Source organism: Sus scrofa, chromosome 4, assembly GCF_054392235.1.
Source record: "Sus scrofa isolate SSC_HxYL_T2T_F1_AM1 chromosome 4, Sscrofa_HxYL_maternal_Yorkshire_Landrace_v2.0, whole genome shotgun sequence".
Taxonomy (NCBI): Eukaryota; Metazoa; Chordata; class Mammalia; order Artiodactyla; family Suidae; genus Sus; species Sus scrofa.
The window spans coordinates 45,631,570-45,659,375 of NC_139386.1; the positions used below are offsets into that span (position 1 = coordinate 45,631,570).

The following is a 27,806-nucleotide window of genomic DNA, read 5'->3' on the forward strand; positions in this document are numbered from 1 at the left end:
TTTAATAATAACCTTGGTTACATAGCAATAGAGCAATAAATCAAAGTATGTATTGAGGCACAGAAATTTAAATATCTTGCCCTAATATTTGCTGATATTATTTGCTGATAATATTTGCTCTAATATTTCAGCAGTAAAGTTTGAATTGCTTTGGAAATGCAATCAATATCAAATGATCACCTCTGAGTTCTTTTCATTAGTAGCATGAGAAGCATTAGCATAGACAGAAATTATTACCTGTGGCAACATGACGCCCCATTCCAAATATGGCATAAATGATGGCAGGAAATAGAGACCCATACAAACCAAACACTGGGTGCACAGATGAGAGAACAGCAAAGGCCAACCCTGTGAAGAAGACCAGAGTACATAGGAATATCTTATAACTCCAAGATACATTTATTACACAGTAGAATGGATATTGGTTTATTTAATGACGGAAGGAACCATAATTTAATTTTTCTACTTGTTCAGTTCATCATTGTCCTAAGTAACAGAAAATTCACTCATTAACTCTTATTTACATTTCAATTCTAAAACCATTCTTTTTGGCCTACTACTTTTCCCCTTGATTACAAAGATGTCTACAAGAAGACATTAGCTCAGAGTGTTTTCCAGGTAAGGTGATAGCATCATAGCAAAATATCTCTACACACACACTTACAGAATCATTTTCACATGTTCATTCTATTCACACGATAGCATCTGTGAACTAGGCAGAACTAGTTGCAAAATCTCTGAAAGATAAGAAGGCTGACATGAATTATGACTAAAGCTGGGGCAAAAAGGATGCACACAATCAGATTTGTCTGGTTGGGTGGCTAGCTGGCTGGCCAAAGATTGTGTATCACAGTCAGTGGTCAGGCCAGTGTATAAATCCATGCATGTTTTATAACTGAATCCTAGCCTATATTCAAATAAAACTTAGAGTGAAAAAAATTATTTATGTTTATTTAAAGAATAAGTAAGGAGTAATTCATAACTATTCATTTTTATTCTTCTTAGATATTACTGCCTGCATAGTTTGTTTGCTACAGGCACATAGAAAATTTTCCTAGACATGTCTAAATTACCACTAGCCATTTAGGTTAAAGATGTGGCTCAGATCTGGCATTGCTGTGGCTGTGGCATAGCAGCTATAGCTCTGATTCAGCCCCTAGCCTGGGAACTTCCATATGCTGTGGGTGAAGCCCTAAAAAGCAAATAAAAAAAAAATCTTTTTTTGTGATTGATCCTTAGAATCAAACAGCTATTTCAGCTAGGTTCTGAAAAATACATTCAAGTAGTTTGTACAATTAATGATAACCATTTGAATGAGCAAAATGGATTTAACAAGCTACAAAATGATTTAAGGAAGGAAATGGCATTAGAATCTAGATTACCTGAATATTAGTCCAGTTAATTATTCATATCATGGAGCCTGGCAATCTGGTTCCTATATCAGTACTTTTTACTGTTTAACTTCTTTTAAAATAAATAAACTCTACTTTTACATCAAATAATTTTTCAAGCTGTATAAGACACTTCAGTTATGATCAAAACGCATTATAGATCTACCAATGACCAGTAGTCCCTTCTTTATTTTTAAAAACCCACTTGGGTTGCTTGTTTATTGACAATGTATTCCTAAAGTTTGATGAAAATAAATAAAAAGTGGTTATAAAAGAGTCAATGGCAGAGGCTGCTCTAGACTTCCATACAAGCAGGATGAGAAGCAGCAATCTTGTCATTGAGAAACGTGGTATGAAGGTACAGATCTCATTGTAAAGCTAAATATTCCCCCACCTCCGTAACAAACACCTCCTGGCATTTCTAGCATAAGTAACTTTGTAGAAACATTGTGTGTATTACATCAGTCAAATGGAAATCTAGAAAGCAACTTTGTCTCTTCCATTTTCAGAATGAGCTTCCTGATAAAAAATACCTATCAAGAATACCTGTCAAATACAGAATGCTTCCAAGTAAGAAAAAATGTTGCCCACATTTCAGAAGATCACTCAGATCTATTAAATCGGTGATGGAGGGAAAGGGAAATATGCATGTGGCATATTTATCAAAAGCACCTTGGCAGAATCACACAGACATTAAATTCTGATATATGTGGCAAATATCAATAGGATCAGGTTTGCCAGAGGTAGACTACCTGGCTACATTGGTACTCTACCTGCAACAGCAAATGCAAATACAAAACTGGAAGCAGCTTGATTCTTTTCTCTTGCCTTGTGAATAGTTACCTCATGTTTATCTGTTTGCTTTATTATAATTACACTCACCTCTCAGTCTCTCAGTTTATTCCAAGTAAAAACTATAAAAAATTAGTTCAAAAAGAGAATTTCTTTGGATCTCATAGTCCTATCAAAATAAAATAAGAATAATCATGGAAAAAGGAGAAATCACAACGGATACAGCAGAAATACAAAAAAACCATAAGAGAATACTATGAAAAACTATACGGCAACAAGTTTGACAACCTGGAAGAAATGGACAATTTTCTAGAATCTTACAGCCTGCCAAAACTGAATCAAGTAGAAACAGACCAACTGAACAGACCAATCACTAGAAATGAAATTGAAGAGGTCATAAAATCACTCCCTACAAATAAAAGTCCAGGACCAGATGGCTTCACAGGTGAATTCCATCAAACATATAAAGAGGAATTGGTGCCCATCCTCCTTAAACTCTTTCAAAAGGTTGAAGAAGAAGGAATACTCCCAAAGACATTCTATGAGGCCACCATCACCCTCATTCCAAAACCAGACAGAGATACCACCAAAAAGGAAAAATATCACCCAATATCATTGATGAATATAGATGCAAAAATTCTCAACAAAATCTTAGCCAACCGAATCCAACAACATACCAAAAAAATTATACACCATGACCAGGTTGGGTTCATCCCAGGTTCACAAGGATGGTTCAACATACGCAAATCAATCAGCATCATACACCACATTAACAAAAAAAAAGTCAAAAATCATATGATCACCTCCATAGATGCAGAAAAAGCATTTGACAAAGTTCAACATCCATTCATGATCAAGACCCTCGCCAAAGTGGGTATAGAGGGAACATTCCTGAATATAATCAAAGCCATTTATGATAAACCCACAGCAAATATAATCCTCAATGGGGAAAAACTGAAAGCCTTCTCACTCAAATCTGGAACAAGACAGGGATGCCCACTCTCACCACTGCTCTTCAACATCGTTTTGGAAGTCCTGGCCACAGCAATTAGACAAACAAAAGAAATAAAAGGCATCCATATAGGAAGAGAAGAGATCAAACTGTCACTGTATGCAGATGACATGATACTATACCTAGAAAACCCTAAGGACTCAACCCCAAAACTACTTGAACTGATTAATAAATTCAGCAAAGTAGCAGGATATAAGATTAACATTCAGAAGTCAGTGGCATTTCTGTATATCAGCAATGAAACATTAGAAAAGGAATACAAAAATACGATACCTTTTAAAATTGTACCTCACAAAATCAAATACCTCGGAATACACCTGACCAAAGAGGTAAAGGACCTATATGCCGAGAACTATAAAACTTTAATCAAAGAAATCAAAGAAGATGTAAAGAAATGGAAAGATATTCCATGTTCCTGGACTGGAAAAATCAATGTTGTAAAAATGGCCATACTACCCAAAGCAATCTACAGATTCAATGCAATCCCTATCAAATTACCCATGACATTTTTCACAGAACTAGAACAAACAATCCAAACATTTATATGGAACCACAAAAGACCCAGAATCGCCAAAGCAATCCAGAGAAACAAAAACCAAGCAGGAGGCATAACTCTCCCAGACTTCAAGAAATACTACAAAGCCACAGTCATCAAAACAGTGTGGTACTGGTGTCAAAACAGGTAGACAGACAAATGGAACAGAATAGAGAACCCGGAAATAAACCCTGACACCTATGGTCAATTAATCTTTGACAAGGGAGGCAAGAACATACAATGGGAAAGAGAAAGTCTATTCAGCAAGCATTGCTGGGAAACCTGGACAGCTGCATGCAAATCAACGACACTAGAACACACCCTCATACCATGCACAAAAATAAACTCAAAATGGCTGAAAGACTTAAATATACGACAGGACACCATCAAACTCCTAGAAGAAAACATAGGCAAAACACTCTCTGACATCAACATCATGAATATTTTCTCAGGTCAGTCTCCCAAAGCAATAGAAATTAGAGCAAAAATAAACCCATGGGACCTCATCAAACTGACAAGCTTTTGCACAGCAAAGGAAACCAAAAAGAAAACAAAAAGACAACTTACAGAATGGGAGAAAAGAGTTTCAAATGATGCAACCAACAAGGGCTTAATCTCTAGAATATATAAACAACTTATACAACCCAACAGCAAACAAGCCAATCAATCAATGGAAAAATGGGCAAAAGACCTGAATAGACATTTCTCCAAAGAAGATATACACATGGCCAACAAACACATGAGAAAATGCTCAACATCGCTGATTATAAGAGAAATGCAAATCAAAACTACCATGAGATACCACCTCACACCAGTCAGAATGGCCATCATTAATAAATCCACAAATAACAAGTGCTGGAGGGGCTGTGGAGAAAAGGGAACCCTCCTGCACTGCTGGTGGGAATGTAAACTGGTACAGCCACTATGGAGAACAGTTTGGAGATACCTTAGAAATCTATACATAGAACTTCCATATGACCCCGCAATCCCACTCTTGGGCATCTATCCGGACAAAACTCTACTTAATAGAGACACGTGCACCCGCATGTTCATTGCAGCACTCTTCACAATAGCCAAGACATGGAAACAACCCAAATGTCCATCGACAGATGATTGGATTGGGAAGAAGTGGTATATATACACAATGGAATACTACTCAGCCATAAAAAAGAATGACATAATGCCATTTGCAGCAACATGGATGGAACTAGAGAATCTCATACTGAGTGACATGAGCCAGAAAGACAAAGACAAATACCATATGATATCACTTATAACTGGAATCTAATATCCAGCACAAATGAACATTCCTCAGAAAAGAAAATCATGGACTTGGAGAAGAGACTTGTGGCTGCCTGATGGGAGGGGGAGGGAGTGGGAGGGATCGGGAGCTTGGGCATATCAGACACAACTTAGAATAGATTTACAAGGAGATCCTGCTGAATAGCATTGAGAACTATGTCTAGATACTCATGTTGCAACAGAAGAAAGGGTGGGGGAAAAACTGTAATTGTAATGTATACATGTGAGGATAACCTGACCCCCTTGCTGTACAGTGGGAAAATAAAAAAAAAATATTAAAGAAAAATAAAATAAAATACTCTTTTGAAAAAAAATAAAATAAAATAAAATATTAACTGAAGTCACCCACAAATTAGCAGAAGTATATACCCTTTTCTCCATGTTTAATAAAATAGGGTTTTCATTTCAATCAGAGTAGAATTAGAACTCTCTAACTGTAATATTTTAGGGGAAAATTGCTGCAATTAACTGACAGATATTTGTATTACTTTATCTCTCTTGGATAAGAGTGAAAACAACACAGCAAACAAAAGTAACAAGGATAAAAACAAAATAGGTATATTTGGGCCAAATGGTGACAAAAGAGTCCAGAAGAGGAAGTACAGAAGGAAGAGGGTTGGGGACAGGAGAGAGGGAAAGGGAAATTGGAGGAGAACACTCGTAACTTGAGGTCTTCAGATGGATGATTAATTTTAAAAACCAAAAATCATATACTGGTAGTGCAAGTCATATACATCCACAAAAGAATGGTCACTAGAGGGCCTTGAAAGGTGCAATTTTTAAGAAAATATGGTTTGTAGGTGTAGTAATGGTTATTTTAGTGGAAGAGACTCCATATCCCCACGTCAATATCATAAGTAGTTTCAGGGCCCCCCATATTTTGAGAAGTCCTGAGTGTGAAGCTGGACCACCAGCACCCCTCACCCCTTCTACCCAGGCTGCAGTGAAAATGGCTTCCCTGGACAGAGTGCCTTACTCCTGACCTAAGAAAAACACAAGAGCAAATAGGTAGCTCACTTTCTGCCTCTTCTCCTACTATAATCTCTCAGCTGAGATTGCTATAAAGTGACAATCACTGCTGATGAGAAAGAGAACTATTTACCACAGAGAAGATGATGTTTTATATTTTAATATATAGGGTTTTAGCTCAGCTTTAGACCAGTTTGATCTGGATTTGTATGATAGCAATTTTTTTAGAAAATGAAAGAAAACTAAAACTGCAAAAGATCATGTCTGGAAATTGAATAATGTATCTGAAGTTGTGAATTGGTACTATAATTATATATAGAGAGCCATTCTATTGGGAACTTTATATTTTCTTGGCTTCATCAACTCATTTCTTTATTGTGAATTCAGGCATCTAAGATTCAGAGGCACTGGTTTTATTCCCCTCAAGCATGAATACAGAAGAACAGCTTATCTCTGGAATCTAATACATAGCACAAGTGAACCTTTCCACAGAAAAGAAAATCGTGGACATGGAGAAGAGACTTGTGGTTGCCAGGAGGGAGAGGGATGGATTGGTAACTTGGGGTTAATAGATGCAAACTATTGCCTTTGGAATGGATAAGCAATGAGATCCTGCTGTATAGCACTGGGAACTATATCTAGGCCCTTATGATGGAGCATGATAATGTGAGAATAAAGAATGCATACATGTATGTGTAACTGGGTCACTGATGTACAGTAGAAAATTGATGGAACACTGTAAACCAGCTATAATGGAAAAAAATCATTATTAAAAAAATATAACAACAGTATTTCATAGACTGTAGCACTTAGTTATGGCACTTCAAATACTACCCAGAAAACTACAGTTTCCACAACTCAATGAAACAACTATTCCAGTAGAATTCAATGCTCCAAGAATATCATTTCTTTTCATAAAATAACTTTGGGCTTTCTTATGGGATGAACTGCGTACCACCACCATTCATATGTTGAAATCGTAACTCCTAGCACCTCAGAATATGACCTTATTTGGAAATAAGGTCATTTCAGATGAAATTTATTAAGATATAGCCTTTCTTGAATAGATGGGCTCATAATTCAATATGATTGATAAAAAGAATCCCATGTGAAGAAACAGAGAAGTGCACAGGGAGAATGCCATGCAAAGATGAAAGCAGAAATAAAGACAAAAATTCTATATGCCCAAAACATCAAAGATTGCCAGCAAACCACCAGAAGCTAGGGAAATGGCACATACAAATTTTCCTTCATGGCTCTCAGAAGGAATCAACTCTGCTCACACCTTGATTTTGGATTTCTATCCTCCAGCACTTTGAGACAACAAATTTCCTGTTTCAGTCACCTAGCTTGTGATATTTTGCTATAGGACCCCTGGAAAACATACAAGTGTTAGTTTTTGGAAGGGGCAGAAAGTGAGAGATCATTTGATGCTGGGACGTTTAACAAGATTGAAACTCTTGTCCTTAAAAAACGCTAAATAATATTACAAACTTTGAATTTATAATTCATAATCTCTAAATCTATATAATATCATTAAAATTTTGTATTTTTAGTCATCTAAAATAGCATCTAAGTTCCTAAATAATGTGTCTAAAAATTAAGTTGATAAATGTTAATCTTCTACAGACTGCTTACTTAAAACTCATATTAAGAAGTTAAAGCCCTATGCAACCTCTGCTATACATGGCACCATCACTGGAAGTTGTATTGGCAGGAGTCTCAAGAGTACTATTCTTAGGACTCGGGTTCTATAACTTTAAGGAAGTGGAGCCTATGGAATATTTAAAAGCAAAAGTGACTAAATTGGTACCAAACACATTTGGAACTCTGGTCAGGCTTTGCAGAACTGAGTTTCCATAAGAGGTAATACAATTTAACTGTCTCATTAGTCTCCCCAATTTCTAGCACACAAGAAAGAAAATATTTGTAAAAATTCTAAGATGAACCCATGTTGACCTGATCAGGCAAAGCCCTCAGAGGCTCTTGGCCTCTACTGCCAGCCTGCATCTAACCCCACCTGCTGCTAAATCATTCAACACCCTTGTGTAAATTAGAAAAAGGGACCCCCAATAAATGATGTCATCAACCTTATTTGAGAAAAATGATTGACAAAATGCAATTCATAAAATCATTGATAGCTTCCCCCTATCGTATGCAAAACTGGAAAGTTTGAGCCAATTCTGAAAATACTCATTTCTCAAAGTCAGGTTGAAGTGCTGTATTTAATTTTTTAAAGCTGCCAAGCAGAAGCCAAACAATGATTTTCAATTTTAAATACTGGGCTCACTGGTGAATTGCTGCATTTGGCTATGATAAAAGAGGGGATATTTATTTTAAAACCAAAGCTAAGATTCTTATCCTAATAATTCATATCACAAAATAAGTCACAGCACTATCCCTCAAGAGTGCACCCCTGTGCACACTCAGAAGAGAGCAAAGATGGATTCAGGACAGAGACTGTAATCACTGGAAAGTGTCCAGCACATCCCTGTGCACATTTGGGAAGGCGCAGCTCAGTAGTGTAGCACCACCCTCTCCGACTCATCTAGCCTCTAACCAAGGTGTGTACACTGGATAAAAACTGAAATTAGCATAGAAGTGACGCTCCAAGCAATTAGGCCCTAGCCATCTCCCAAACCATGGTAGAGGCTTCCATCACACTCCAAACAAACCAAACTCTGCACTGTTTCAGCCCCTCAGGCCCCAAATATAATAGGGCAGTGATGACTACTGAGCATTGAAGAAACCCAACTTGCAATTGGCTCTGGTTCCAGCCACTCCAATTCCAGACCACCCACCAAAGTGGTAGCTCCCAGCACACCCCAGGGGAAGAGGAATTCATGATCACTTCAGACACAGCTTCTCCACCAAAGCCAAAGGCACATGTAGACTAGATTTTGATGCTCCCACATAAGGAAACCAGGAACACACAGACTACATAGGGATGACTTTAAATTTTTCGCCTCATTTCATAGAGACAGAGAAAGTTAAGGAAATTGAGAAGAGAAAAGAATAGTTTTGAAATTAAAGAATCAGAAAGAAGTCCTGAAAAAAAAAATCCTAATGAAACAGATAATTTATGTGATAAGGAATTCAAAGCAATAGTAATAAGAATGCTAACTGAACAGAGGGAAAGAACAGATTAACACATGAGAATTTTAATGAAGAACTAGGAAATATAATAAAGAACCAGTCAGAGATGAAGAATACAGTAACTGAAATTAAAAATATACTAGAAGGAGAGTTCCCATTGTGGAGCAGGAGTAATGAATCCAACTCATATCCATGAGGATGCAGGGTTGATCCCTGGCCTTGTTCAGTGGGTTAAGCATTCTGGCATTGCTATGAGCTGTGGTATAGGTCACAGACATGGCTCAGATCGTGCATTTCTCTGGCTATGGCATAGGCCAGCAGCTGCAGCTCTGATTTGATCCATAGCCTGGGAACTTCTATATGACACAGGTACAACCATAAAAAGCAGAAAAAAATTACACTAGAAGGAATTAACAGCAGATTAGGTTATACAGAAAAATCCAGAAGTAATATGCAAGAATAATGAAAATCACCCAGTCAGAACAGGAAAAAAAAGAAAAGAAAAGAAAAGAAAATTTAAAATAATTAGGATAGTTTAAGAGATCTCTGGGACAACTTCAAACATACTAATATTCTCATTATAGGGATCCCATAAGGAGAAGAGAGAAAAGAGTTGAAAAAATATGTGATGAAATTATGACTGCAAAATTTTCAAGCCTGAAGACTAAAACAGATATCCAGGTAAAAGGAGCACAGAGAGTCCTGAATCAGAGGACTCTAAAGAGACTCACATCAATACATGTCATAACTAAAATGGCAGATGTTAAAGATAATTTTAAAAATAACAAGAGAAAAAAAAAGAGTCAGATACAAGGGAAACCCCATAAAGGGGAGACAGGATTAAGACAGTGGAGTGGAAGGACTGGAGCTCACCTTCTCTCACAAAAGCAACAAAATTACAACCAACTGCTGAACAACCATCAACAAAATAGACTGAAAACTATGAAAAAAAGATATCCTATTCCAGAAGACAAAGTGGAGGCCACATTGAGATGGTAGGGGGGCAATATAAGAAACCCAATGCCCTCTGGGTGGGTGGCCCACATACTGGAAGGTAACTATATCACAGAGGCCCACTCATGGGAGTAAGAGTTCTGAGCCCTATGTCAGGTTCCCCTACCTGGGGATCCTGCATTGAGAGGAGGAGCCCTTGGAGCATTTGGCATTGAGGGTCAGCAGGGCTTGTTTTCAGGGGCTCCATGGGACTGGGGGAAATGGACACTCCACTCTTGAAAGGTGCACATGGGCTTTCATGTGTACAAAGCAGGGATTCCATAGGAATTTGAGTCAGACCTGCCTGCAGTTCTTGGAGGATCTCCTGGGGAAATGGGCGGTGACTGAAGCTTGTTGTGAGGGCATTGGAAGGAAAGTTCTCAGGGATAATCATCAGTATGAGCTCCTCTAGAAGGGGCCATTTTGGAAAACTCTGGCCACAACCATCAGGGGTAAGAATCTCCAGGCCAAACAATAATCCAGTTGGAATCACAGCCCTACCCATCAGCAAACAGGCCACCTAAAGATCCCCCCAGACACACAGCCACCTCTAATCACACCCAGAAACATAGACCAACCCACCAGAGAGATAAGAATCAGCTCCACCTACCATTGGGAAGGCACCAGTCCCTCCCATCAGGAAGACTGCAACAAGCCCCCATAACAACTTCAGCCACAAAGGAGCAGACATCAGAAGCAAGAGAGGCTACAAGCCTATTGTCTGCAAAAATAAGACCACACCAAAAATCTACACAATATGAAAAGGTAGAGAATTATAATTCAGATAAGAGAACAAGAAAAAAATCCATAAAAACAGCTAACTGATCTAGAAATTATCAACCTCCATGAAAAAGACCTTAGATTTATGATAGTAAAGATGATTCAAAATCTTGGAAATAAACTGGAGGCAAAGATTGATAAATGACAAGAAACAGTGAGCAAAGAAATAGAATATTTAGGGATCAAGCAAGCAGAGATACAAAATAACAGAAAAATAACTGAAATAAACGATTCACTAGAAGCAACCAACAACCCAATACAGGAGGCAGAAGAACGAATAAGCTAGGTGGAAGATAAGACTAGTTGAAATCATTGATGTGAAACAGAAAAGAGAAAAAAGATTGGAGTTCCTATCATGGCTCAGTGGTTGGTGAACCTGACTAGCATCCATGAGGACATGGGTTCAATCCCTGGCTTTGCTCAGTGGGTAATGACCTGGTGTTGCTGTGAGCTGTAGTAGAGGTCACAGACATGGCTCAGATCCCACATTGCTGTGGCTGTGGCATAGGCTGGCGGCTGCAGCTCCAATTCAACCCCTAGCCTGGGAACCTCCATGTGCCACCGGTGTGGCTATAAAAGACAAAAAGACCAAAAAAAAGAGAGAGAGATAAAAAAGATTGAAAAGAAATGAAAACAGTCTCAGAGAACTCTGGGACAACATTAAATACACCAACATCCATATTATAGGGGTGCCAGAAGGAGAAAAGAGAGAGAAACGCCAGAGAAATTATTTGAAGATATAATAGCTGAAAACCTCCCTAACATGGGAAAGAAATCACTCAAATCCAAGAGGCAAAACAAGTATCATATAAAATAAACCCAAGGAGGAATACCCCAAGACATATATTAATCGATCTGACCAAAAATTAAAGACAAAGAGAAAATATTGAAAGCAGCTAGGGAAAAGAAATAAATAACATACAAAGGAACCCTGATAAGGTTATCAATAAAGTTATCAATAATTTTTCAGCAGAAACTCTGCAAGTCAGGAGGGAGTGGCATGATATACTTAAAGTGATAAAAGGGAAAAAACTTCCAACCAAGATTACTCTACTCAGCAAGGCTCTCTTTTAGATTTGAAGGAGAAATCAAAAGCTTTACAGGCAAGCAAAATCTAAGAGAATTCAGTACTACTAAACCAGATTTACAACAAATACTAAAGGAACTTCTCTAGGTAGAAAAGAAAAGGCCACAAATAGAAACATTACAAATGACAAAGCTCACCAGGAAAGGCATACATATAGTAATGGTAGGAAATCATCCACACACAAAAAAGTTACCAAAACCAGAAATCATTAAAAGAGAGTACAAACGCAGGATACTGGAGATGCACTTGCAATTAAGAGACCAACAACTTAAAACAATATTGTGTGTGTGTATATATGCACATACACACACATATACAGTCATCAAAACAGTATGGTACTGGCACAAAAACAGAAATATAGATCAGTGGAACAGGATAGAAAACCCACAGTTAAAGGCACACACCTACGGTCAACTGATCTGTGAAAAAGGAGGCAAGAATATACAATGGAGAAAAAATAGCTTGTTCAATAAGTGGTGCTGGGAAAACTGGACAGCCACATGTGAAAGGATGAAATTAGAACACTCCCTAATACCATACACAAAAATAAACTTAAAATGAATTAAAGACCTAAATATAAGACTAGATACTATAAAACTTTTAGAGAAAAACATAGGCCAAAGACTCTCCAACATAAACCACAGCAATATCTTCCCAGATCCACCTCTTAAGAGTAATGACAGTAAAAACAAAAATAAACAAATGGGACCTAATTAAACTTAAAACTATTTGCACAGCAAAGGAAACCTTAAACAAAATGGAAAGACAACACACAGAATGGGAGAAAATATTTGGAAATGGAGCTACTGACAAGGTGTTAATCTCCAAAATTTATAAACACCTCCTGCAGCTCAATACCAAAAGAACAAACAATCGCATCCAAAAATGGGCAGATCTAAACAGAAAATTCTCCAAAGACATACACATGAAAAGATGTTCATCATCACTAATTATTAGAGAAATGCAAATCAAAACTACTATGAGGTATCACCTTACACCAGCCAGAATGGCCATCATCAAAAAGTCTACAAGCAATAAATGCTGGAAAGGGTTTGGAAAAGGGAACCCTCTCACACTGTTGGTGAGAATGTAAATTGGTTGGTGCAACCACTATGGAAAACATATGGAGATGTCTAAAAACTAAAAATAGAATTACTATTTGATCCACAATCTCACTCCTGAGCATCTATCCAGAGAAAACCATGACTCAAAAAGATACCTGTACCCCAGTGCTCATTGCAGCACTATATACAATACCAAGACATGGAAGCAACTTAAATGTCTATTGACAGAGCAATGGATAAAGAAGATGTGGATATTGGAATATTACTTAACCATAAAAAAGATGAAATAATGGCATTTGCAACAACATGGATGAACCTAGAAATTATAATGCTAAGTGAAGTTAGTTAGACAGTGAGACACAAATGTCATATGCTATCACTTATATGTGGAATCTAAAAAAAGGATACATTGAACTAATTTGTAGAACAGAAACTGACTCACAGACTGAAAAAACTTATGGTTACCAAAGGAAACAAATTGCAGGGGAGGGATGGGCTGTATTGTTTGGATGTAAATGCTGTAAGATTAGTTTGTAATGATGGTTGTACAACTATAAATAGAATAAAATTACTTGAGTTTTTAAAACACTGGCAATATGTGAACGGTACTCATCAACAATAATTTAGAAAAAGTGTTGCCAAAGGCCAATAAATGTTTATGGCTAAAAAAAAATGTAGATATGGTTATAGGTTAACATTTTTGAGCTCCGTGATAACCACAAATCAAAAACCTAAAATAGATATACAAATTTAGAGAGAGAAAAAAAACATAACACTAAAAAAATAATCAAACCATAAGAGAAGAGACTAAAAGATGAAGAACATAACAGAGAAGAATGACAAAGAAAAATAAGAAAACAAATTAGAAAATGGCAATAAGTACATAGCTAACACAATCAATTTAAGTATCAGTGGATTAAATGTACCAAACAAAAGACACAAAGTATCTGATTAAATTTTTTAAAAAAAGACTCATCTATATGGTGCCTACAAGAGACTTACTTCAGAGCTAAAAATAAACACACTGAAAGAGAGGGGATAGAAAATGATATTCCATGAAATAGAAAATAAAAAGAAAGCTCTGGGGTAGCAATATTCATACCAAAAAAAAGTAAACTTTAAAACAAAATTGATAGGAGTTCCTGTCATGGCGCAGTGGAAATGAATCCAACTAGAAACCATGAGGTTGCAGGTTCAACCCTGGCCTTGCTCAGTGGGTTAAGGATCCGGTGTTACTGTGAGTTGCGGTGTAGGTCGCAGATGTGGTTCGGATCTGGTGTTGCAGTGGCTGTGGCGTAGGCTGACAGCTATAGCTCCAATTAGACCCCTAGCCTGGGAACTTCCATATGCCATGGGTGCAGCCCTAAAAAGCCAAAAGTAAGTGAATAAATAAATAAATAAATAAAATTTATTTAAAAAGACAAGGACATTACACAATGATAAACAAATCACTACAAAATATGAATGATACAGTATTTAAAAATCTATCTGCACCTAAAATAAGAGTGCCTAACTATATAAAGCAATTATTAACAGAAATAAAGTGAGAAATTGACAGTAACATGGTAATAGTAGGATAATTTACCTATAGACATCAATGGACATATCATCCAGACATAAAAATCAATAAGGAAACAGTGGCCTTAAATGATGTACTAGACTGTTTAGATTTAGTAGATATCCACAGGACATTCAATCCAAAAATAAAAAAAAAAATACACATTCTTTTCAAGTGCACATGGCAAGCTTTCCAGGATATACCATAGGATATGCTGCAGAATAAGTTTCAACAAATTTAAGAGGATAGAAATTATATCAAGCATCTTTCAAACTACAATTGTATGAAACTAGATATCAATTACAGGAAGAAAAAGGAGAAAAACACAAAGAGAGGGAGACTAAACGACTTGCTAAAAAAACAAAAAAACAAAAAAACAGCAGAACAATGAAGAAATCAAAGAGGGAATCAGAAAATACCGTGAGACAAATGAAAATGAAAATGCAAATTTCCAAAATCTCTAGGACACAGCAAAAGCCATACTAAGAGAAGTTTCCAGTGATACAGCCCTACCTCAAGAAACAAGGAAAATTGTGGCTCAGAGGTAATGAACCTGACTAGTATCCGTGAGGATGCTGGTTCAATCAATCCCTGGCTCCACTCAGTGGGTTAAGGATCTGGCATTGCCATAAGCTGTAGTGTAGGCTGCAGATGCTGCTCGGATCATGTGTTGCTGTAGCTGTGGTGTAGGCTGGCAGCTGCAGCTTGGATTTGACCCCTGGTAACTTCCATATGCCTCAGATGTAGCCTTAAAAAGCAAAAAAGAAGAAGGGAGGGGAAAAAAAAACAATAAAAATCTCAAATAATCAACCTAATCTACCATCTAAAGGAATTAAGAAAAGAAGAACAAAGCCTAAAAGTCAGCAGAAGGAAGGAAATAGTAAAGATCAGAGAGGAAATAAAAGAGTTCAAAACAGAAAAAAGAAAAAAAAATCAATGAAACCAAGGGATAATTTTATGAAACTATAAACAAAATTTGTAAGTATTTAGCCAGGCTCAGTACTTGAGAGATAAAAAAAGAGAGGATTCAAACATAGTAAGATATGAAAGAAGAGAAATTACAATTAACATCACAGAAAGACAAACTATTGTAAGAGAATTCTATGAACAGTTTCATGCCAATAAATTAGACAACATAAAACAAATGGCTATATTCCTAGAAATATAAACTTCCAAGACTGAATCAGGAAGAAATAGATAATCTGACAGACCAATTACTAGTACTGTAATTCAATTAAAAAACTCCAAACAAGGAAAAGTCCAAAACAGATGGCTTTAACAGAGGAATTCTACAAAACAAATAGAGAAGACTAAATAACTATTCTTCTCAAACTATTCTAAAAAATTTGAGAAAAAGGAATACCCACAAATCCATTCTGCAAGACACCACTATATTGACACCACACCAAAAAACACCACAAAAAATAAAAAAAAATCACAGGACAATATCACTGATGAATATAGATGTTAAAATCTTCAACAAAATATTGGCAAATCAAATTCAACAATGTGAAAAGATCATGAACCATGATCAAGCTGGATTTACTGCAAGGACATCAAGATGTTCTGACATCTGCAGATCAATCAATGTGATATACTACCTTAATAAAAGGAAGGATAAATATCACATGATCATCTGAAATCTCAATAGAAAGAAAAAAAGCATTTGACAAAATTCAACATAAAGTCACAATAAAAATTCTCATCAAAGCAGGTATAGAGGAACATACGTCAATATGGTAAAGGCCATTTATGAAAAACCCACACCAAACATCATATTCAGTAGTGGAAAACTTAGTCTTTCTTCAGTCTTCAGAAATAAGACAAGGATACCCATTCTCTCCACTTTTATTTAACATAGTATTGGAATTTATAGCCACAACAATCAGATAAGAAAAAGAAAATGCAACCAAACTGGAAAGGAAGGAGTAAAACTGTCACTATTTGCAGAAGACATAATGCTTTATAATGAAAACCCTAACATCTCCACCAATATCTATTAGACTTAATAAAGGAATAAAAAAAATTTCAGGGTACAGTATTAAAGAAATCCATTGCTTTTATATATGCTGATAATGAACTTACAGAAAGAGAAATTAAGAAAACAATCCCGTGTTGAGTTTATTTTTGTGCATGGTGTGAGGATGTATGCTAATTTCATTGCTTTGCATGCAGCTGTCCAGTTTTCCCAGCAATACTTACTGAAAAGACTGTCTTTTTCCCATTTTATGCTCTGGCTTCCTTTGTCAAAGATTAATTGACCATAGGTGTCAGGGTTTATTTCTGGGTTCTCTATTCTGTTCCATTGGTCTATATGTCTGTTTTGGTAGCAGTACCATACTGTTTTAATGACTGTGAGTTTGTAATATGGCTTGAAGTCTGGGAGAGTTATGCCTCCTGCTTGGTTTTCATTGTTCAGGATTTCTTTGGCAATTTTGGGTCTTTCGTGGTTCCATATAAATTTTTGGATTGTACTTATACAACTCAACAGCAAAAAAGCCAACAACCCCATGGAAAAATGGGCAAAAGACCTGAAGAGACATTTTTCCCAAGGCAGAGGTACAGATGGCCAAAAGCACATGAAAAAATGCTCAACATCCCTCATTATTAGAGAAATGCAAATCAAAAATACCATGAGATACCACCTCACACCAGTCAGAATGGCCATCATTAATAAATCCACAAATAACAAGTGCTGAAGTATGGAAAAAAGGGAACCCTCCTGCACTGTTGGTGGGAATGTAAGCTGGTACAACCACTATGGGGAACAGTATGGAGTTACCTTAGAAATCTATACATAGAACTTCCATATGACCCAGAAATCCCACTCTTGGGCATATATCCAGACAAAACTCTACTTAAAAGAGACACATGCACCCGCATGTTTATTGCAGCATTATTCACAATAGCCAACAGCTGGAAACAACCCAAATATCCATCAACAGACAATTGGATTAGGAAGACATGGTACATATACACAATGGAATACTACTCAGCCATAAAAAAAGAATGACATAATGCCATTTGCAGCAACATGGATGAAATACTGAGTGAAATAAGTGAGAAAATAAGTCAGAAAGAGAAAGACAAATACCATATGGTATCCCTTATAACTGAAATCTAATATACAGCACAAATGAACTTTTCCACAGAAAAGAAAATCATAGACTTGGAGAATAGACTTGTGGCTGCCCAGGGGGAGAGGGAGGGAGTAGGAGATATCAGGAGCTTAGGGTTAACAGATGCAAACTATTGCTCTCAGAATGGATTTACAATGAGATCCTGCTGTGTAGCATTGAGAACTATGTCTAGATACTTACATCGCAACACAACAGGAGGAAAAACTATGTATACGTATATGTGTAACTTGGTCCCCATGCTGTACAGTGGGAAAAAAATAAATAAATTTTAAAAAAGAAAAATAATACAATCTCATTTAAAATCACATCAAAATAATAAAATTCCTAAGAATAAGCAATGAGGTAAAAGACCTGTATGCTGAAAACTATAAAACATTGATGAATGAGATGATACAAATAAATGGAAAGATGATTTTGGATTGAAAACATTTAATATTGCTAAAATGGCCATACTAAACAAAACAATTTACAGATTTTTTTCCAGCCACACTCACAGTATATGGAAGTCCCAGGCCAGAGACCTAACGTGAGCCAGAGCTGTGACCTGCACCACAGCTACAAAAACACTGAATCCTTAATCCAATGCAACAGGCTAGGGATCGAATAGGCACTTCCATAGATATAAGCCCAATCATTAACCCACTGGACCACAGTGGGAACTCCAGCAATATACAGATTTAATGTAATCCCTATCAAATACCCATGATCTTTTTCACAAAACTAGAACAAATTATCCTAAAATTTGTATGTAACCACCAATGACCACAAATAGCCAAAGCAATCTTGAAGAAACAGAAAAAGCTGGAAGTATCATGCACCCTGATTTCAGAATATACAAAAAAAGCCACAATAAAATCAAAACAGTATATTACTGGCACAAAAACAGATACACATATCAATGGAACTGAATAGAGAGCCCAGAAATAAACCCACACACATATATTCAATTAATCTTTGACAAAGAGGTCAAAATATACAATGGAGGAAAGACAGTCTCTTCAATAATTGGTAATGGGGAAAATGGACACCTAAATGTTAAAGAATGATGTTAGAATATCTTCTCACATTCTGTAAAAAATAAACTCAAATTGGATTAAAGACCTACTTGTAAGACTGGAAACCATAAAATTCCTAGAAGAACATAGGCAGTACACTCTTTGACAAAAATCTTAGCAATATTTGCTTGGATCTGTCACCTCAGGTAAGGGAAATAAAAGCAAAATAAACAAATGTGATCTAGTTAAAGTTAAAAGTTTTTGTACAGCAAAGAAAACTATTGACAAACTGAAAATATATTTTCAGACATATGCCTGATAAGGAGTTAATATTCAAAATGCATAAAGAGAGAGGACAAGATGGCGGAGGAGTAGGGGGACACGCTCGCCCTCTCCCACAAACACAACAAAAAAAGCACATCTACAGAAGAAATGACTCGCACAGAACAGCAACCAATCGCTGGCAGAGGAACCTAAACTCCAATAATGGCAAGAAGTTCGTGACATTATTGGGCAGAACGGGAGAAAAGAGGAGAGTGAGAGAAGGTGAATCCGAGCGGGACGGGCGCTCCCGAAAGGGAACTGCGGAGGAGAAAGGGATCCTGCACCCTGGAAAGTCTCCTACCGGGCGAAAGATCAAATGAACCGGAGGAATCCCCAGATGCAGAGAAGAGTGTAGCAGTAAGTCGGAGTACGGAAAAACGGATCAAGAACCCAACGGACCATCTGAACTACGGGCACAGTCACCAAAAATTGAGACGCCTGGGTGGGGGCTGGGCACCGAATCCTCGGCTCCAGAGGTTAGTCCCCGGGAAAGGGCCGGGGTACGCCTGGGTGGGGGCTGGGAACCGAGACCTCGCCTCTGAAGGTTGGTCCCCGAGAGGGGGCCAGGGGGACGCCTGGGTGGGGGCTGGGCACCGAGACCTCACCTCCGAAGGTTAGTCCCCAAGAAAGGGCCGGGGGACGCCTGGGTGGGGGCTGGGCACCGAGACCTCGGCTCCAGAGATTAGTCCCCCGGCTAGGGGGGCGGGGCAGAGCGGAAACTGCTTGGGAGGTCTAGAAACCAGTTGACGGGGCAGAGACTGCCTGGGAGACTAGAAAACAAAGCTGTCGCAGAGGAAGGGAGCAATACTCTAGGGGCGGGGAAGTGGAAAGCCGCCTCAGAGGGAACCTGGGAGAAGAGCCTGGTCTGTGCCCGTGCTGGGGAGCGGAGAGAAGAAGGGGTGGGTTCCCATAGAATACCCCCCACGCCACAGCAAGCTTACAGGCCCGCTAGCTAGCAGAAAGCTGTGCTTCCCAGTGCATTCCCTCCCCCCACCCCCGCCACCCCCTACGCTCTCGCCGAACCTGGGGCTGCCTGCCATCCAGGAGGGCTGGCCTCAACAATTGCCTGAAGCCTACCACCGCAGGGGCTCTCCCTGCACAGGCCTGCTTGCCCTTTGGAGGGGCTACACTTCCGCAGAGCAGCACCAAACACCACCAGCCCCCGAGAAAAGGCCTGCAGCCCAGTAAAGCTAGAACAAGCCTAGCCAGGCCGTGAATAGATCGACCTAATTCTCCGACGGTTTTTCTGAGACGGGCTCCCCCGGTGAGGAGCCTCTTGGGTCTCCAAGGGCCTTGCTACCCGCCCAAGACCCCAGGGGGTGCTAAGACCTAGTGGACCAGCTGCATAGGACTGCCAGCTCCAGGCAGGAACCCCTGCAGCCCAGAAAAGCTGCAACAAGCCTGGCCGACTTAGGAAAAGATCTCAGACGGTCTTTCTGAGTCGGGCTGCCCTGGGGAGGAGCCTCTTGAGTCTCCAAGGGCCCTGCTACCCGCCCAAGACCCCAAGGGGTGCTGAGACCTAGTGGACCAGCTGCATAGGACTGCCAGCTCCAGGCAGGAACCCCTGCAGCCCAGAAAAGCTGCAACAAGCCTGGCCAAATCGGGAAAAGATCTCAGACGGTCTTTCTGAGTCGGGCTGCCCTGGGGAGGAGCCTCTTGAGTCTCCAAGGGCCCTGCTACCCGCCCAAGACCCCAAGGGGTGCTGAGACCTAGTGGACCAGCTGCATAGGACTGCCAGCTCCAGGCAGGACCCCCTGCAGCCCAGAAAAGCTGCAACAAGCCTGGCCAAATCGGGAAAAGATCTCAGACGGTCTTTCTGAGTCGGGCTGCCCTGGGGAGGAGCCTCTTGAGTCTCCAAGGGCCCTGCTACCCGCCCAAGACCCCAGGGGGTGCTGAGAACCAAGTGAAATCTGCTACCATCGTGGGGTGGACCTCCCAATCCTGTCTGCCCTCAGGAAGTCCTCCTTTGCTTCAAAGAAACACTGTTAGTTCCATCAACACTCCAGAAAAGCCACACTGCCTCAAAAAAGATTGACCAACAACGACAGCCCTCAGGAAATATTCCACGGCAGTGACAAGGCAAACACTACCCGATAACGGAGAGTACAACTCCCTCAGGAGAAAGAAGACAACAAGCAAGATGAAGAAGCTGAGAAACCACCCCCAGTCAAACCAACAGGAGAACTCACCTAAAACAGTCAACAATGAAACAGATCTCTGCAGTCAGACAGACCTAGAATTCAAAAGAGAAATACTGAAAATACTGAAGGAATTAAGAGAAGATATGAACAGTAATGCAGATACCCTCAGAAAGGAGCTAGAAAATATAAGGAGGAGCCAAGAAAAACTAGAACATTCATTTGCAGAGATGCAAACTGAACTAGGGGCAGTAAAAACCAGAATGAATAATGCAGAAGAACGAATCAGTGATGTGGAAGATAGAATAATGGAAATCACTCAATCTGGTCAACAGACAGAAAACCGAATCAAAAAACTGGAAAGCAATATAAGAGACCTATGGGATAATATAAAACGGGCCAATCTACGCATAATAGGAATTCCAGAAGGAGTAGAAAAAGATAAGGGAATGGAAAATATATTTGAAGAAATTATCGCTGGAAACATCCCAAATCTAAAGGATACTGGATTCAAGATACAAGAAGCACAGAGGGCCCCAAACAAACTGAACCCAAACAGACCCACACCAAGACACATCATAATAAAAATGGCAAAAGTTAGTGATAAAGAGAGGATCCTAAAGGCAGCAAGAGAAAAACAGAATGTTACCTACAAGGGAACCCCCATAAGAATATCAGCTGATTTCTCTACAGAAACACTACAGGCCAGGAGGGAATGGCAAGTTATTTAAAGTGCTCAAAGGAAAAAATATGCAACCTAGAATACTTTATCCAGCAAGAATATCATTTAAAATAGAAGGGGAAATAAAAATTTTTTCCAACAAACAAAAACTTAAAGAATACAGCAGCACAAAACCCAGGTTAAAGGAAATATTGAAAGGGCTTCTCTAAACCAAAAAGAAAGGAAGGAAAGGGAAGAAAAAAGAAAAGAAAAAAAAAAAAGAAGAAGAAGAAGAGGAAGAACTAGGACTGAGGAAACCGTAATCAGAGAGCAGTCACTCAAATAAGCCAGCATACAGATTTAATCATGAACATGCTTCAAACAAAATAAAATTAAAAAGAAAAAAATAAAAGAGTCATCAAAACCATAAAATGTGGGCAAGGGATGTTAGGAGGTAAATAATCCTTTTTGTTTGTATGTATGTCTCTCTTCTTAATTTTAATATAATAATGAAGTGTTTGAACTTACAGGACCATCAGGCTAAAACACACAATTATGGGAAGGGGTTAGCATACTTAAAAAACAGGGCAACCACAAGCCAAAACCAAATATTGCATTTGCAAAAAATGAAAAAAAAAATACACTCAAGCAGATAATAACAGGAGACCATCCAACCAAAAAAAAAAAAAAAAAAAAAAAGAAGAATGGAGAACCATAGAATCAACTGGAACACGAGGATCAAATGGCAATAAATAATCATCTATCAATTATCACCTTAAATGTCAATGGACTGAATGCCCCAATCAAAAGACACAGAATGGCTGAGTGGATAAAAAGGCAAAAACCTTCAATATGCTGCCTACAAGAAACTCACCTTAGGACAAAAGATACATATAGATTGAAAGTGAAAGGCTGGGGAAAAGTATTTCATGCCAATAGACATGACAGAAAAGCAGGAGTTGCAACGCTCATATCAGACAAAATAGACTTTAAAACAAACGACATAAAGAAAGACAAAGAAGGACACTATTTAATGATTAAGGGATCCATCCAAGGAGAGGATGTTACTATCATCAACATATATGCCCCAAACATAGGAGCACCCAGATACATACAACAAATATTAACAGACATAAAGGGAGATATTGATGAGAATACAATCATAGTAGGAGACCTAAATAACCCCCTCACATCAATGGACAGATCCTCTAGACAGAAAACCAATAAAGCAACAGAGATCCTAAAGGAAACAATAGAAAAGTTAGACTTAATTGATATCTTCAGGACACTACATCCAAAAAAAGCAGAATACACATTCTTCTCAAATGCTCATGGAACATTCTCAAGAATAGACCACATATTGGGACATAAAGTGAATCTCAATAAATTTAGGAGCATAGAAATTATCTCAAGTATCTTCTCTGACCACAATGCCATGAAATTAGAAATCAACCATGGGAAAAGCAAAGAGAAAAAACCTACTCCATGGAGACTAAACAACATGCTACTAAAAAACCAATGGGTCAATGAGGAAATCAAAAAGGAAATTAAAAACTACCTTGAAACAAATGATAATGAAGACACAACCTCTCAAAATCTATGGGATGCTGCGAAAACAGTGCTCAGAGGGAAATTTATAGCAATCCAGGCCTTTCTCAAAAAAGAAGAAAGATCCCAAATTGACAACTTAACCCTCCACCTAAATAAATTAGAAAAAGAAGAACAAAAAAGTCCTAAAGTCAGCAGAAGGAAGGAAATTATAAAGATCAAAGAAGAAATCAATAAAATAGAGACTCAAAAAACAATAGAGAAAATTAATAAAACCAAGAGCTGGTTCTTTGAAAAGGTGAACAAAATTGATAAACCCCTGGCCAGACTCACTAAAAAGAGGAGAGAAAGAACCCAAATCACCAAAATTATAAATGAAAAAGGAGAAATCACAACGGATACAGCAGAAATACAAAAAACCATAAGAGAATACTATGAACAACTATATGGCAATAAGTTTGACAATCTGGAAGAAATGGACAATTTTCTAGAATCTTACAGCCTGCCAAAACTGAATCAAGCAGAAACAGACCAACTGAACAGACCAATCACTAGAAATGAAATTGAAGAGGTCATAAAATCACTCCCTACAAATAAAAGCCCAGGACCAGATGGCTTCACAGGTGAATTCTATCAAACATATAAAGAGGAATTGGTGCCCATCCTCCTTAAACTCTTTCAAAAGGTTGAAGAAGAAGGAATACTCCCAAAGACATTCTATGAGGCCACCATCACCCTCATTCCAAAACCAGGCAGAGATACCACCAAAAAAGAAAACTATCAGCCAATATCATTGATGAATATAGATGCAAAACTTCTCGACAAAATCTTAGCCAACCGAATCCAACAACATATCAAAAAAATTATACACCATGACCAGGTTGGGTTCATCCCAGGTTCACAAGGATGGTTCAACATACGCAAATCAATCAGCATCATACACCACATTAACAAAAAAAAAGTCAAAAATCATATGATCATCTCAATAGACGCAGAAAAAGCATTTGACAAAGTTCAACATCCATTCATGATCAAGACCCTCGCCAAAGTGGGTATAGAGGGAACATTCCTGAATATAATCAAAGCCATTTATGATAAACCCACAGCAAATATAATCCTCAATGGGGAAAAACTGAAAGCCTTCTCACTCAAATCTGGAACAAGACAGGGATGCCCACTCTCACCACTGCTCTTCAACATCGTTTTGGAAGTCCTGGCCACAGCAATTAGACAAACAAAAGAAATAAAAGGCATCCATATAGGAAGAGAAGAGATCAAACTGTCACTGTATGCAGATGACATGATTCTATACCTAGAAAACCCTAAGGACTCAACCCCAAAACTCCTTGAACTGATTAATAAATTCAGCAAAGTGGCAGGATATAAGATTAACATTCGGAAGTCAGTTGCATTTCTGTATACCATCAATGAAACATTAGAAAAGGAATACAAAAATACGATACCTTTTAAAATTGTACCACACAAAATCAAATACCTCGGAATACACCTGACCAAAGAGGTAAAGGACCTATACGCCGAGAACTATAAAACCTTAAAGAAATCAAAGAAGATGTAAAGAAATGGAAAGATATTCCATGTTCCTGGATTGGAAAAATCAATATTGTGAAAATGGCCATCCTACCCAAAGCAATCTACAGATTCAATGCAATCCCTATCAAATTACCCATGACATTGTTCACAGAACTAGAACAAACAATCCAAACATTTATATGGAACAACAAAAGACCCAGAATCGCCAAAGCAATCCTGAGAAACAAAAACCAAGCAGGAGGCATAACTCTCCCAGACTTCAAGAAATACTACAAAGCCACAGTCATCAAAACAGTGTGGTACTGGTATCAAAACAGACAGACAGACCAATGGAACAGAATAGAGAACCCGGAAATAAACCCTGACACCTATTGTTAATTAATCTTTGACAAGGGAGGCAAGAACATAAAATGGGAAAAGGAAAGTCTATTCAGCAACCATTGCTGGAAACCTGGACAGCTGCATGCAAAGCAATGAAACTAGAACACACCCTCACACCATGCACAAAAATCAACTCCAAATGGCTGAAAGACTTAAATATACGACAGGACACCATCAAACTCCTAGAAGAAAACATAGGCAAAACACTCTCTGACATCAACATCATGAATATTTTCTCAGGGCAGTCTCCCAAAGCAATAGAAATTAGAGCAAAAATAAACCCATGGGACCTCATCAAACTGAAAAGCTTTTGCACAGCAAAGGAAACCCAAAAGAAAACAAAAAGACAACTTACGGAATGGGAGAAAATAGTTTCAAATGATGCAACTGACAAGTGCTTAATCTCTAGAATATATAAGCAACTTATACAACTCAACAGCAAAAAAACCAATCAATCAATGGAAAAATGGGCAAAAGACCTGAATAGACATTTCTCCAAAGAAGATATACACATGGCCAACAAACACATGAAAAAATGCTCCACATCGCTGATTATAAGAGAAATGCAAATCAAAACTACCATGAGATACCACCTCACACCAGTCAGAATGGCCATCATTAATAAATCCACAAATAACAAGTGCTGGAGGGGCTGTGGAGAAAAGGGAACCCTCCTGCACTGCTGGTGGGAATGTAAACGGGTACAGCCACTATGGAGAACAGTTTGGAGATACCTTAGAAATCTATACATAGACCTTCCATATGACCCCGCAATCCCACTCTTGGGCATCTATCCGGACAAAGCTCTACTTAAAAGAGACACATGCACCCGCATGTTCATTGCAGCCCTATTCACAATAGCCAGGACATGGAAACAATCCAAATGTCCATCGACAGAGGATTAGATTCGGAAGATGTGGTATATATACACGATGGAATACTACTCAGCCATAAAAAAGGATGACATCATGCCATTTGCAGCAACATGGATGGAACTAGAGAATCTCATACTGAGTGACATGAGCCAGAAAGACAAAGACAAATACCATATGATATCACTTATAACTGGAATCTAATATCCAGCACAAATGAACATTCCTCAGAAAAGAAAATCATGGACTTGGAGAAGAGACTTGTGGCTGCCTGATGGGAGGGGGAGGGAGTGGGAGGGATCGGGAGCTTGGGCTTATCAGTCACAACCTAGAATAGATTTACAAGGAGATCCCGCTGAATAGCATTGAGAACTATGTCTAGATACTCATGTTGCAACAGAAGAAATGGTGGGGGAAAAACTGTAATTGTAATGTATACATGTAAGGATAACCTGACCCCCTTGCTGTACAGTGGGAAAATAAAATTTAAAAAAAAATGCATAAAGAGCTCATATCACTCAACCACAAAAAATAAACAACCCAATTAAAGAATAGGTAGAAGACCTGAATAGACATTATTCCATAAGGGAAATACAAATGGCCAAAGGCACATTAAAAGATGCTCAGCATCTCTAAGCATCAGGAAAATGTAAATCAAAACAACCATGAGCTATCACCTCACACCTATCATAATAGCTATAGTCAAAAAACAACAAATAATAAATGTTAGCGAGGATATGGAGAAAAGAGAACCATAGTTCACTGTTAGTAGGAACATAAATTGGTATAGCCACTATGGAAACCAATATAGAGGTTCTTTAAAATTTTTTAAATAGAACTACCATTGATTCAGCAATTTCACTCCTTGGTATGTATCCAAAGAAATGAAAACATTAATTAGAACATACATATAAACCCCAATGTTCATAGCAGCATTATTTACAATAGCCACGATCCAGAAGCAAATTAAGTGTACAACAGATGAATGCATAAAGAAGTGGTATATATACAGGATGAAATACTATTCACTGATAAAAAAGAATGAAATATGGTCACTTGTGGCAACATGAATGGACCTTGAGGGTATTATTGTGCTTAGTGAAGTTAAGTCAGATAGAGAAAGACAAACATTGCATGATCTCTTATATGTAGAATCTAAAAAATAAAATGAATGAATACAACAAAACAGAAACAGACCCATAGATGCAGAGAAAAAAAGCAGTGGTTACCAGTGGGGAGAGGAGTGAGGTGTGGGGCAAAATAGGGGAAGTGGATTAAGAGATACAAACTAGTAGGTATTGTGGACAAAGAATGTCATCTGCCCTGTCAATAAACAAAGGATGGTACAACCATCAAGCCAGTAGCCACTGCAGCTGCCATCTCCCAAACGTGCACCCTGGAGAAAAAGAATAGGATCCTGGCTCTGAATATTTAAGGTGCCTATCAAAGGAATAATTTCATAAAGTCCATACTCTTGCACCCTCCCATATATAGAAAAGTGCTAAATTCATCGACTTGAGATGTCTAATTTTTTTTAATTAGCAGTAATCTTTTGAGGTCTGACTACCTGTTTTTTATTTTATTTTATTTTATTTTATTTTCTTGCAAAAATTCCTA

General features: G+C 38.2%; 1 protein-coding gene across 10 annotated transcripts in view; it reads right to left on the reverse strand.

Annotated features, from left to right (window-relative positions):
- Positions 1-27,806, reverse strand: part of SLC26A7 (solute carrier family 26 member 7) — a 179,862-nt gene that overhangs the window by 131,736 nt on the left and 20,320 nt on the right. For all 10 annotated transcript variants that reach the window (XM_085021081.1, XM_085021078.1, XM_085021076.1 and 7 more), the window contains exon 3: positions 238-348. Coding sequence is in view for 7 of the 10 variants with exons in the window: in XM_085021078.1 (XP_084877204.1) it covers positions 238-348 (111 nt within the window). In the remaining 3 variants the exon portion in view is untranslated. The remainder of the gene's footprint in view (positions 1-237; positions 349-27,806) is intronic.